Source organism: Thermobia domestica, chromosome 7 (assembly GCF_964235325.1).
Source record: "Thermobia domestica chromosome 7, izTheDome1.hap1.1, whole genome shotgun sequence".
Classification (NCBI taxonomy): Eukaryota; Metazoa; Arthropoda; class Insecta; order Zygentoma; family Lepismatidae; genus Thermobia; species Thermobia domestica.
This window is the reverse complement of record NC_137460.1, coordinates 85,487,639-85,501,997: the sequence shown is the minus strand read 5'-3', so window position 1 is coordinate 85,501,997 and position 14,359 is coordinate 85,487,639. Positions and strand designations below refer to the sequence as shown.

Here is a 14,359-nt window from a genome sequence, read left to right as displayed (position 1 = left end):
TAGTAGTGTAGTAGTAGTAGTGACTCTACTAGTTCCGGTGACAAAGAACTGGGGGAGCGGGCTATACACAAGCCCAGTACTGAAACTATATGAGATTCAGACCTTCAATTTAAGGTGGAATTTGAACCATCGTAATGCGTTTATATTTCAATGTACTTCCTGGAAGAATAGGATTCGATTTTAGGCGGGAGCTCATGTAGTTTGGATTCCACGTTAATCATTATGTCAACGTCTCATTTAGCCTCGCTGCTGCACGGGAGTTAAGCAGAAAATCAACTCAACTCATTGAATGTACTTCTATCGCAAGTCGAACGGAGGAACATGTGCACTAAAGGTGTGCATGTGAGCCATTTGACCAGTGAAGAATGCATATAAAAAGTAATTACATATATACCCTACGTTTGATTAAACTGTATTGTTAGTACCTTGAGAAGTTGCATTTTATAACGGCAAGTTTGAATTGGGAGCACAATTATTATTGCTGCAAATGCATTTTCTAGGCAAAATGACTGATATTGTCTAGAATAGGGATGGCCACAAAGTTCCGGTCCCGGCGGAACCGGTTCCGCGAGGAACCGGTTCTCGTTGATCCGGTTTTCAGAACCGGATCTTAAGAAACGGTTCCAGACCTGGATCCGAAAACCCGGTTCCAGACCTGGATCCAAAAACCCGGTTCCAGAACCGGGTGTTGGGAACCGGTTCCAGATCTGGATCTAAAAACCCGGTTCCAGAATCGGATCTTAGGAACCGGTTCCAGACCTTGATCCGAAAGCCCCCAAAGACCCGTAAAGGAGGCACAGAGTTCACCTTCAAAACACTGCAAAGAGGACCATGCGCTTGTTCCCTCCCCGCCCAGACCCGCTTGTGCCCCCACAAAAAATTTTGGTCCACCAGTGGGTGTTTAGCCAAATGAGTTGGCTAGTTTGCCTATTTAGCCAATGAGTTTGCCAGTTACCCAGTTTATTTAGCCAAATAAAACAAGCGGCCGCCGCCTGGGCGCCTGCTTGTCGAAAAAAATGAAATGAAATCTTTGAGTTTTACGTCCCATGGTTATGCCGGTTAGGCTAAAGGAGACGGTGATGATGAGTTATGAATGTAATGGTGGAATGAAGAAAGTGGGAGGAAACGGGAGAACCCCAAGGAAACCACGCATACGTTGTCCACCACAAAGGCGCCTGCCTGTCGATTCCATCATTTCATCTAGCACACTGTTCACAGCGTGCCAGCAGCTCGGGTTTAGCGTAGGGATGGTCACAAATTTTCGGTTCCAGCGGAACCGGTTCTGCGAAGAACCGGTTATTGAAAATCTGATTTCCAGAACCGGTTCCGACCTGGATCCGAAGAACCGGTTCCGGACTTGGAACCGAAAAACCGGATCCGTTCAGACCCGAAAACCGGTTCCTCCAGGATCCGGTTCTGGCCATCCCTAGTCTAGAAGCAATCGTACTGCTGGAGTGTTGCAAATTAGCATATGGAAATTAGAGGTAATATACTATTTATATGCCCCGGGAGCCGGATTGGAAAGTCGCAAAATTGGGCAAATATTTGGGACAGTGGTTTGGTTTGATTGGTCAGGGAGGATTTAAGGCGAGTTTTTGCCCCGGGCGTCAACTAGCGTATTTCCGTCGCTGCGTGGCTTGTACACGTGATTCTAGCCGCGGGTTGTGAACTTCCGCTCTCTTGTCGGAACACCTATTTGTTACACACACAATAATATTATCATTCTATCACCGGTGTGAACATTACAGCCTTCAGCTCATTTCTTTTTGAACACTCCTTACATATAATTTACGCATATGTCATACCTGTAAGGTAAGGGGAACCGAAGAATTTCAGCAATCAAAAGTCATTCCCTAAGACAGAAGACGTTCTGTTTCTCTCTGAGCGTTATTTATCTTCAAGTATGACGTAGTACTGAAAGAGCACATGGAACATAATACCGGTACCTATAATGGTTATATGACAGTACTGTCAAGAAGTGAGAGAACTGTTGCTTTAGCTTGGTACTAATGGAGGTTACGTGACATGCAAAAAGTTGATTTAAAAAAAGTGTGCAAAAACAAGTACAGATAGAACTAATGCTTAAAAATTAGGTTAGATAAACTTATGTATTTTAAACAAAATTTAGTGTAAATAACGCATGTTCTCTGACAGGAGTCCTAAGTCTTCGTGTTATTTGTTAGGGATCGGGCTTTGCATGTTTCCAGCTAGTTCACGGAAACAATCCACTCGTTCAAGCAACTTAATGAAGAAATATAACTACTACTTAATTAATTTGAAACGAATTTTGTTTTTTAAAAACATAGTATTCATTAGGCTTTGAAAAACAAAATCCGCATGAGTCCGTGTGGGTATTTTTGGTTTAAATTGATTTTGTGAAAGTTTCTTTGCGACGGTAATGTTAAAATGTGATTCTGTAATATCATATACAATAACTTGTTTCGGGGAATGATTGGTTCAGTAGTAGATCTCAAACCTGTGGCGCATGGGGTATTTGGCTCGATCCAGCCCAGCCAAATGGACTTTGCAGTGGACAAACATCATGCTTATGGCTTTTCTCGGTAATCTCCCGTTTTGTCATTCTATTATCATCCACCGTCTCTTTTAGCCTTGATGGATAATTATGCAACATTAAATTGAAAAAGATCTTCAGCTCACGAGCTGGAGTAGTAGGTAGCGAACGCACTTTTGTTGCACCGCTAGGAGTTCTTGGTCAGATTCCTGGTTGTTCGGATTCAAGAACTATCAGTTCACGTCTGATATAATTTTAGTGCTAGAAAAAGAACTGAAACTTCAACAAATAAATGCAAGCCTGTTTTCTGTTTACTGATAGAAGAGGCTTCAAGATGCTGGTGATGTGTTAGGTTAAACTTATATGAAGAGCAATAGAATAGCAGTGTGCAGCGATCTGAACAGACAGTGATAGTGTAAAATAGTTAGCCTCTTATTTCCAATGAGGCCAAATTGTTGGTGTAACGAAAGTGCTATATGTGTTGAGTGTATTGTGAGGATCAGTGCCTAAGATTATTACTGCCAACAAAACTCACGGCAAAAACACGTTAGCGAAAAAGAACAGAGGTTGGAATGAAGCCCCCTGTTACAGGCACTGCCGAACATTAAAGCTGATTGTCACTTAGAACTGTCGTTCGACTGTGATGAAAGTGACCCAAGGCTGTGAGCACCAGTTCTCACAGCCTATGTCGAAATCATTCCGCCCCGAATTGCATGATAGGGACATAATGTGTTTGTTGCACAACTGAAACTGTTGATAAGGGACCATAAAGCTTTCGCACGACGCGAATATGCAACATTGACTGCTGATGTCTGGAAACGTGTGATATGGTTGGATAAGTCTTCGTTCATTATATTTCAAATCACGGTGTTTATGTGGTCAGACACCAGAGAAGCGTATAATATGCAGTGTCTCCACCCAACCATGAAACATGGTGGACACTTTGTGACCATGTGGGAGGCAATATCTTGGCTTTCATGGGATTCTATGTTGACGCTTACCGGTCTCGCCCTTGCTGTGATTATGATCCGATTTTGGGGGACCGTTTGTATCCTATGCGCGGGATGGTGTTTCCGGTCAATTATGCCATATTCCAGGATGATAATGCGCCCATTCATACAGCTGAAGCTGTTGTGTCGTGATTTGAGGAACATGTAGATGAAATTGAACAATACCCCTGGCCCGCCGAATAATGGACTAATACCGTCCGACGTAGAGAGAACTACACGCAGAATGATGCAGTATTCCACTCTTGCTAATCACCTCATCTATTTACGGTTTACTGTTACGGTGAAAGTGATATTTAAAAGTTTGTGTGTTTATGATCCAGGACTAGTTGAATAGTGAATTAGTTATCGCACCGACACGATAAGATGGATACTATTTTCAATTCCTATCCTAGTCCCATATGTTTCTTTTGTTTTATTTTGTTGGCACATAATTATCCACCAAAACTAAATATTGAAAGCTGGATTATTTGCAATGGGAAGTTACCAATTACCCTTTTTATTGCGTCTGGAATTAAATTTTAGTATTTAAAACGATTTCGATAAACGCTGTTATCTTTGTCGCTAGATTTCGTTCACTTACTCGCAATTCATTTCTTTCAACAAGTATTGAAATCTAGAGTTGAAATTGGCTTGCCTGTTGGCCTATTCGATAACGTGATGAGTACTGTGTTCTATTCCCATGGAAAAGATTTGAAACTTGAACACATTATGTTGGTTCGGTTTTCACCTTCCAATGTAGGTCTACGCCTCATATAGCTTCGGTGTTGAAAAGGATTAATAATTCCAACATATACCAAACTACACACTACTGGTTGTAAGTATAGAATATAATTACCATACACCCATATATCACTATTTCAGTTCTGATGTGACTGATTGAATTTTGATAACTGTAGAGTATGGACTGAAGTTTAATGTTCTATTTTCTATTTAGTCTTCTGCTACGGCAGCAGATATTTGCCACCTGACTATAAGCTTCTGTATTCTGGAAGCACATGATTTTACTTTACCAGTCCCTGAAATTTCGTTATAATTCTAGATCTTCAAGTTAAACTCTTCCGAAGAATTGTAATGAAATACGCTTATTATCGAGATGAGCCGAGACTTTTACCCGTTATTCCTGTTGGTAGAGGGTTCTTTTGTCCAATAAGATTTCCTTCATTGGATCAAATTTGTAGAAGTTAGGCGAAGACAAGTTAAGTCTGTATGACTGGTGTGACCATCTCCTATGGAATTGCTTTAGAGTGCGTTTGTTTCATCTTGAGACGCTTCCTGCATATAGGATGGATCTGTTTGCAAACGCATTGTTGCCACGCCACGGTTAAGTTGACAGTTACAATACGCTAGGAAACACAGCAAAACGCGATACCACTTACAAATCACAGTAACACACCTATTCGCCTGTGACAACTGAGCACTTCAAATACCCGCCAAACAGCAATGACCTCATTTGATGAGCTGACTGACAACTAACGTCACGTACACGACAAAAGCAATAAGACGTCTATTGGATTAAAACGTTCACTTGAGTGCTAGAATAAAATACTTTAAAGAAAAACCAAGTGCACTGGCGGGAAGTGTGAAAAGATAAAACAAACGTACTGTAATATTTCACAACGTTTTGGCTACTATATGTCGACAGCTAGTTAATCGTTCCGATAATTTGAATGACATAATGAGAGAATTGCTGATACTTGAACCTTCCAACACCAGATGTATGTTCACTTTGAACTAGTTATTAAAGTCTATAACAGATGTGTTTGGGCTATATGGATAATTAAGAGACGCGCCTCATAGCATACATAAGTAGATATGAATGTCCTTAATTACTTTCTGTCAATACTAAGTTTAATAGAATGAGTCAAAAGTGGTTAAACACCCTCATAATCTCGAATAGAGTTACTTTGTGTGATGTGTTAAAATAAAAAAATAGCGAATATTGGCTAATCTTATATTTTAAGATTATAATGATTTTAGAAATAAGACAGGTTACCATAATCGAATTCCACGAAGTAATTTAAATACATATATATCTCATTCTCTTTTTTATCTGTTTGTTATCTCATTTATTTTTATTAGCTCTTTATTTTGACAGGTATCAGAAGTGAACAGAAGCATTAAGCTTATACAGAAACCTGAACATTAATTGGGTGGAATAAACGTCATAGCTCTTATTTCTGCATTTGAGAGAATGCGATGAGTCACAAATACCTTATTTTTTGGTTCTCGCTCACGTGAAGGAAACAAGAACCATAACTGTTCTGTTGTTACTCCTAGAAGCTTTTAAGTCTTCACGTCCTTGTATCACATAGTGACAACAATGTGAATGTCAGTATTAATGCTCGCAGTCACTACACTCTTCAGGATTTGAACCAGTGTTTCCGATTCAACTACGCTATGTGTGAAATAGAAGGAAATCGGTTGTCTCCACCTACTACACAGTCCCTTAATCATGAATAGAAGACGCGAGTATCTGTACAGTCTGTACGACAGAAGCAGTCATTATTGACAAAAAATAATATTCTTTATTTTATGTATGAAATCTGTAACCAGTATTAATCATTAATCGTTAGATTGCAAGCCTATTTCTACCATTATACAAGTTTGTAGATACAGTAGGTGCATGTATTCTCTTTGTTACTGCTTACAAAACTAAGCGTAATGGGCTTTACCCCATATGAATGATATTCTTATTTAGCTATCGACGTGGAAACCAGGAACTAGCAAGAAGGTAGCTCCAGATAATTAACTCGAAGAGCTATAGGTCTACTTTGAATGTTAATCTGACTGTGTACCAGAATATTGCTAGACTTATGACTCATCAAAAAATTGAGAACAAAAAGTAATTATTGGTTTATACATTTTTGTTACCGTTGCCTCTAATGGAAATTGATGGTTTGCTTTCTTTCGTGTTTATTTCCATGATTTTCTATCCTTTACTGAGTTAAAAAGTGTGTAGTATTTTGTACGCTATACATCTTATAAATATTTGAGTATATACATTTGTTTGTGAAATGTACAGATTTGTATCCTATTTAATGGGATTTGTATTTGTATTGCAATCTTATTTCCACTTTAAAACTATCAGTGCTTAAATGGATGTTGTGGAAAACGTGGACAATTTTATAAAGTTTTTGTATCTGTAAATTGAAGAATGAAAAATAAAAGAAAGAATAAGGCGGAGATAGTAAAATTAAGACTGCTCTTTTAAGTTGCATTGTTATTGTGTAATAAGTGCATAGTACTAATGTTAAATAAAAGGAACTGCAGTAATTATGATTCTTATTTACAATCGTCAATTTCTCCTAAGCATGATTTACTTCCGTTATACAAATACTACAGCTCATCACTACGGGCTCAGGAGCTTCATTGCATGATAATGTTCACAGAATTTGAAGATTCCAAAGCAACGCAAAAGTAATTATTACATCTATGTAGATTTTCCCAAGTTGAATGTTATCTTAATTTATTCTGGCAGAAATGTCAACCTTTTAGTTATGGAACAGCAAGGAAGGAGTGACTGTTTTAGGTAAGACTGAAATTCAGGTAAGTTTTTTTTTTTTTTTTTTTAATGCTCGCCAAGGCATGCAATCATGATGAGATGGGTGATAATGGTGAGGAAACGGGAGAACCCTGAGAACATTCATGCACGCGGTGTTTGTCTACTACAAAGTTAACTCGGCGCGAACTGGATTCGAACCAGAGACCCATGCACTAGACGTGAACGCTTTACCATCGCGCTTCCCGGTAAGGTTTTCAACACAATTAACATGTTTAAGCAAGCTTTATGAAATTCATTGATTTCTTACTTAGGGAGAGAGGATAAGAAAAAAATCTACAACGATTACTTTTTAAGAAAACAGAGAAATTTAAAGTAAATAAACAGTCCTGCGAGCTGGGAATGTAAAGACCACTGGCGCAAATCCCGGGGAAATGAGGGGGACATGTCCCCTCCAATCTTAAAACTGAGGGGAACTGTTCCCCAATAATCTGATTTGAAATGTGTTTTTCGGTGAGAAATGTGATGATTTGTGTCCGATTGCCACAAAGGAAAGTGCAATGAAATTGATGTCCCCCCAGAATAAGCCTCAAATCTGCCCGCCTCCCAATGTTGAAGACAACTCTGCTCTTCTGATCCTCCACAGCATTGTTTTTCAACTTCATAAATATTTTGAACATCGCTTAGAAAAAAATATGGGAACGGTCTTTCTCGCCCCACCCACCCAATATTGAAGACAGATTTGCGCCGCTGGTAAAGACACCTGTATTATCCGCAAGAAGGGCAATACAATGCACTCAAACAAGATATAAGAGAATTTTAAATGAAATTTTAATAAATGTATATAGTTAGAACTATAGTATTAATAGTTACCTAACATTAATTAAAGTTAAATAGCTATATTTACCTTCTAGCAGCCTTAATTTGGAAATTTTTGGCTTTACTATATGATTCCGATCGAAAGCGTGTTAGTATTATATTTTAATTGTGTTATTGTGTATATATATAACTTTATTTATTAAGAAATTGGGGGAAAAGGTTTGATTTTTCTTTCACTGTATCTTTTGTAGGTACGAAATCAATGAATTTAGAACAATGAAAATGTGAGAGTACAAGAGGTCGTATTCCGGTCTATAGCTTACTGTATCGGTATACTGTCCAGACTAACCCTAATTCAATGTTCAGGACAGCGAAGAGCCAATGGGGGAGGAACTGGAATTGTATGATAGCTCACCGGCATTATAAGAGTAGAGGAAAGATTCGATTGCCAGACAAGTCTAGCATTTTTTTCTCTTTGAATTTTATTGAATTCGTACTTAAAGCATAGAGTGAAAAAAGAGTGTCTCCAAGTTCTAAATTATACGAATATGGTACACAATAAGCACATTTCAACTCTTATTAATATGACCTTCGATTAAAATAGTCGGATGAATAAAGATAGGAAATTAGGACTACTAGAAGGACATCATATTTGCATTTTGAATTTAATGGCAAATATTATTTATAAACTACGTCAAGGTGCTGTATGGATACACTGCTAATGTTGGTAACTAGTCTATGCCTATGGATCTACTGCTTATATTGGTGAATTCTTTAGGTGGATAGTTACACTGCTGGTGAGTAGTTACATTATACTGCCAGCGAGAGTAGATGTCACTGCAAGCGCAACGAACTTGATACGCTTGTTTTTCCACGTAGTTACCAATCTTGCCGTTAGGCTATGTGATCTGTGCTATTTTCTTGTGTTACGTTCTTTTGTGGAAATAAAAGTGAATAGCTGGAAATAAAAAGGTTTCATTCCTCTAAAGTGTAGATCTTTTGATTTCTAACATCTGGCGACTGTAACAGGATACAATAGACCATGGAGGAAATGAAAAAACAGCGTAAAATCTTGAGAGCAGCATTCACTAGGTTGCATACGAACTGTTCGGAACTGTGTAGCGCAGAACTTAAAAACGAAAGTGATATTAGTGGTACATTTCAAGTGTTAGAAGAGAAATACATGAAAATGAAGGAGATAGATGAGAAGATAATGACATCAGCAATAGAAGATAATTGGAGCGAGAAAGAACTACTAGAAGAAACGGAGCAAGCAGATAAGTATTCTTTAAAATTCTACCAAATTAAAAACAAGGTTGAGGCTGCGTTGCATGCGTGTAAAACGAACGAGAGTAGTGGTAGCACGAGTAGTGAAAGAAACTTTAAACTCCCAGAAGTGGAAATTAAGAAATTTGATGGTAATTTGAAAAACTGGCTTCCGTTTTGGTCACAGTTTGTGCGCATAGACGAAGATAAACGGATTCCTAATGTAGACAAATTCCAATATCTCATTCAAGCTATTGTACCGAACACACGTGCACGTCAGTTCGTAGAAAGTTTTCCCCTGTGTGAAGATAACTACCCGAAGGTTATTCAGGGTTTGAAAGCACGTTTTGGACGTGACGATATGTTAGTAGAGGTATATGTTCGTGAACTTTTAAAGCTAGTGTTTCATAATCTAAGTAACAATGGTAATCTAGAATTGATAGACCTGTATGACAAGTTGGAATCTCAACTTCGCGCTTTAAGTACTTTAGGTGTCACAACAGATAAATGTGCTGCCATGCTGTATCCCCTTGTGGAGTCATGCTTACCTGCTGAACTATTGCGTACGTGGCAGAGGGACAGTACAAACAGTGCAGACGCAACTTTAGAAAAACGTTTGGAAGACTTTATGTCATTTTTGCGGAAAGAAGTAGAAAATGAAGAAAGAATAGCTCTTGCTGTGTCCGGGTTTGATATACAAGACACCAGTAATGTGGGAAAGAAAAAGAAAGAACGCAGTAATCGTTCCGATTTTGTACCAACTGCCGCTGAATTAGTTAATTGTAAAAATAGTGCAAAGTGCATTTTTTGTGATCAATCGCACGCAAGTGAAAACTGTGTAAAAGCCTGTAATTGGACATACGAGGAAAAAATAAACATTTTGAAGGGAAAGGGATGCTGTTTTCGGTGCCTTAAGAATTCGCACAAGAGTTCAAAATGTTATGCTAAGTTGACTTGTAGTGCATGCAAGGGGCGTCACGTTAGTGTTATGTGTAGTGGCAGAAATAAATCTAAGAATGCGTCAAGTAACGGTGATAAACAGACTCATGTGAAGCATGTTATCGAAAACACACTGACAAACAATGAACATTCCGAAACATTTTTACAAACATTGGTAGTAAAAGTGAGAGGGCGGAATTCAGAAAAGAACGTCAGGGCGATTATAGACACTGGTTCACAGCGATCTTATATCTGTACTAGCTTAGCGCGGGAAATGAACTATGAAGTATTACGAAAAGAAACTGTAGCGCACGCTCTTTTTGGAGGTGTATTTTCAGAACCATGTGAACATGACTGTTTTCGAGTTAGGCTAACCAACCTCAATGGTGATTATGCATGTAATTTTGAAGCACTGAATCAGGATGTTATTTGTAATAGTGTTACATCAATCATAGATGGTCCTTGGTTATCAGAGTTACGGGAAATGGGTATAGAAATATCCGATAATCAACCTGGCCCAATCGCAATTTTAATAGGAGCGGACATTGCCGGTAAACTTTTCACAGGTAAGAGAATTGCTTTGAAAGTTGGCCTGATTGCTATGGAGACATTGCTCGGCTGGATTTTAATGGGAAAAATAAACAGGAAGGATTCTGTTAGGTTTTCTACAATGCAAGTCACAACGATGTTTTGCAAATCAACACCTGTTTCAGACTTGTGGAAATTGGATGTTTTAGGCATAACCGATCCAGCGGAAAAGAAAACGAAAATGGAGGCGCAACAGGAAGTAATGGAATATTTTAACCAGACAACGACCATTAACGCTGACGGGAGGTATGAAGTAAAAATGCCTTGGCTAATGGAACATCCACCTCTCCCCAACAACATAGATACCTGTAAAAGAAGACTGAAGAATGTAGTTGTTAGATTGAAGGCTGAAAACTACTACGAAATGTACGAGAAGGTTCTGAAAGAGTGGGAAGATGAAGACATCGTAGAGGAAGTTCCTGCGGAAGAGATAGAGAAGAAAGGCTACTACTTACCTCATCGTCATGTTGTTAAGATGACTAGTAGTACGACGAAGATCCGTCCAGTATTTGATGCCTCAGCGAGAGAGAAAAATCATCCATCTTTAAATCAGTGTTTAGAGAAAGGAATCAATTTGATAGAAATTATTCCAGCGATTCTGACACGTTTTAGATTGAACAAGTTGGGAGTTGTGTCTGACATTAAGAAGGCGTTTCTACAAATTTCCCTGTGTAAGAGTGACCGAGACTATTTACGATTTCTTTGGATAAATGGAGAAGGTGGTATAAAAATATATCGTCACAAAAGAGTAGTGTTTGGCGTGAGTTGCAGTCCTTTCCTGTTGGGAGCCGTAATAGAGCATCATCTTAGGCGAGCACTACAAAAGTGTAATGAGGGTCAGAGTAGTTATGCTAAGGAAGTCATTTTGAAGTTATTGAATAGTTTTTATGTAGATAATTGTGTCACTAGTGTCAAAAATGAAGATGAGCTTCGTCAGTTTAGAGAAGAAGCCACGAACTTAATGGCGGAAGCAAAATTCGAACTTCGAGGGTGGGAGCATACCTCTTTAGAAAACAGACTGGAAGAGAATAGAGTTCCTGTACTTGGCCTACAATGGGAAACTGTTTCAGATGTGTTGGAATTACGACCAGAATGTTTTGAGGATACAAAACCTGCGGTTGTCACGAAGAGAATAATTTTGTCATTTGCTAACAGAATATTTGATCCTATTGGTGTCACGTGTCCAGTAACGCTAAGCCCGAAAATTCTTTTACAACAAGTATGGTCATCGAAGGTAAATTGGGACGAAGCGGTACCAAAGGAAGTTGAGAAGAAATTCCTACAATGGATCAAAGAGTTGCCTCATTTAAAGAGACTTGTCTTTCCAAGATGGGCTGCTGGAGATTGTAAGAATTGGAGCCTACATGCATTCTGCGATGCTAGTGAGAGATCGTATGCTACGGCTGTCTTTCTCAGAACTGAAGAAAAAGGACAAGTGAAGGTGCAATTGATACAGGCGAAATGCAGGGTTGCTCCGATGAAGAAGTTAACCATTCCTCGACTGGAATTACTGGCAGCTACAATTGGCGCAAGGTTAGCTACTACAGTGAGAAAAACATTGGATGTTGAAGATGTACCAATTTATTTCTGGACAGATTCTACCACCGTTTTAGCATGGATTAAGCGGGATATGCCATGGAATACCTTTGTGTGGAATCGAATACAAGAAATAAGAAGATTAAGCAATTCAGGCAACGAGTGTTGGAGATTTGTTCCAGGAACCATGAATCCAGCTGATCTGCCCTCACGAGGATGTTCACCTGAACAGTTAGTTGCGTCAAAATGGTGGGAGGGTCCAGATTGGTTAAGACGACCAATAGAAGAGTGGCCGGAGCAGAAGTACACTTATCAAGAAGAAATAATCTCAGAAGAAAGAAGAAAAAACATTGTATCTGTAATGATTAATGCCAAAGAAGAAAACCGTGATTGGTACTACCGCCGTTTTTCAAAATATGAACAGATAATCCGCATGGTTGGTTGGATCAAGAGATTCATCTTCAATTGTCGTAATGGAAAGAAGAGGAGACAAGGAGAATTATCGGTGGAAGAAGTGACAGCTGCTGAGAAAACAGTCCTTAAACTCGTTCAGAAAGAGTCATTCGACGGCGTAGAAGACCAAAAGTTGAAGTCACTATGCCCATTTGAAGACAAAGATCAGATCATTAGGCTGAAGACGAAAATTGTAGAGCTTTCAGATTCAGAAATGTTTCGGTATCCTGTTGTATTACCAAATACACATCCTGTGGTCAAGCGGTTGATTCATGACAAACATGTAGAATCTTGTCACGTTGGAGTGCAGGGTCTGATGAGTCTTCTCAGAGAAAGGTACTGGATTATAAGAGGAAGGCAAGGCGTTCGATCCGTTGTTAGAAGGTGTGTCGTCTGTAGAAGATACAACGCCAAGAAGATGGAGACCTGTCCCGTGGCCTTACCAGAAGATAGAGTTAAGGAATCAGCAATCTTTGAAGTCACAGGATTGGATATGGCGGGTCCAGTAATACTAAGAGATGGCAAGAAAGCATGGATTTGTATCTTCACATGTGCAGTGTATAGAGCGGTACATCTAGAATTAGTATCTGGATTGTCAACGGCCGATTTCCTTCAAGCGTTGCGGAGATTCGTCGCTAGAAGAGGACGTCCATCAGTAATCTACTGTGATAATGGTACCAATTTTGTCGGTGCAGAGAGCTTGTTAGACAAACTCGAGTTGGAGAAGATAGAAGCGTGCACCACTACGAAGCGTATCAAATGGAAATTTATTCCTCCCACATCACCTTGGTGGGGCGGCTGGTGGGAACGTCTGATTAGACTAATGAAACAGTTGTTGAGAAGAGTACTTGGAAGAGCTTCCCTGACTTATGAAGAATTTAACACAATTCTTTGTGACTGTGAAGCAGTTATAATTTCCCGTCCTTTGACATACGTTTCGGAAGAAAGTTCTGATTTTGTGCCTTTAACTCCTCTAATGTTCCTACAACAGAATGCTGAAATTGGAGTACCTGACATTGATGTCATAGAAGCGGGGAGTCTACGAAGAAGACTGAAATACATTCAGGATATACGGAAGATTTTACGCAGCAGGTTTCGAAAGGAATATTTGGGACAGTTGGTTCAACATTGGAGAACCAGAGTAAATTGTAAGAAGATAGAAGTAGGAGAGGTTGTTCTAGTGGGAAACGACAACTTAAAACGGTTGGAATGGCCCCTAGCACGTGTCGTGGAACTTATACCTGGCCGTGATGGAAAAGTTCGTCTGGTGAGACTAAAGACCGGCGCGGGGATGATGGTGAGACCTCTTCAACGTATCTTCCCTTTGGAAATCAGGTCAGAAGAAGCTGTTGAACAGAATGTACTTAAGAGAAGACTGGTGGTACGAGAACCGAGAAGTGAAACTGATCAATGTGAAGGTGAAAAGGAATCTCAAATTATCACTACTAGAACTGGAAGAGCTGTGAAACCTCCCAAAAGATTGTCTCTTTTTACGTATTGTAATCCACAGTTTTAAAGATGGGATGGTTGAGTCACTAGTTCCCTTACGTGACTCAAGGTGGGAGGATGTTGGGAATAGGAGCTGGCAACTTTGTGCCTTGTTTACAGTTCAGCTGCTAGAAGAAGAAGAAGGACTAGAAAGTTGTGACCGCATGGTGCTTGTAGAAGCTATTTTCTTGTGTTACGTTCTTTTGTGGAAATAAAAGTGAATAGCTGGAAATAAAAAGGTTTCATTCC

At 39.3% G+C, this 14,359-nt stretch overlaps 1 protein-coding gene and 1 long non-coding RNA gene across 2 annotated transcripts in view; both read left to right on the top strand.

Annotated features, from left to right (window-relative positions):
- The window catches only part of LOC145688901 (uncharacterized), a 49,464-nt gene extending 42,679 nt beyond the window's left edge, over positions 1 to 6,785 (top strand). Inside the window, exon 3 of the long non-coding RNA XR_014132012.1 lies at positions 5,618 to 6,785. This is a non-coding gene — a long non-coding RNA (uncharacterized LOC145688901). The remainder of the gene's footprint in view (positions 1 to 5,617) is intronic.
- Positions 6,786 to 8,882: 2,097 nt separating this feature from the next.
- Positions 8,883 to 14,138, top strand: LOC145689239 (uncharacterized). The gene has a single exon (XM_081763378.1). The coding sequence runs from the start codon at positions 8,883 to 8,885 to the stop codon at positions 14,136 to 14,138; it is 5,256 nt and encodes a 1,751-aa protein (XP_081619504.1).
- The last annotated feature ends 221 nt before the right edge of the window (positions 14,139 to 14,359 follow it).

Bases quoted from the DNA above. Each gene is read 5' to 3' on its own strand.
- LOC145689239 (XM_081763378.1), top strand. From the start codon at position 8,883: ATGGAGGAAATGAAAAAACAGCGTAAAATCTTGAGAGCAGCATTCACT.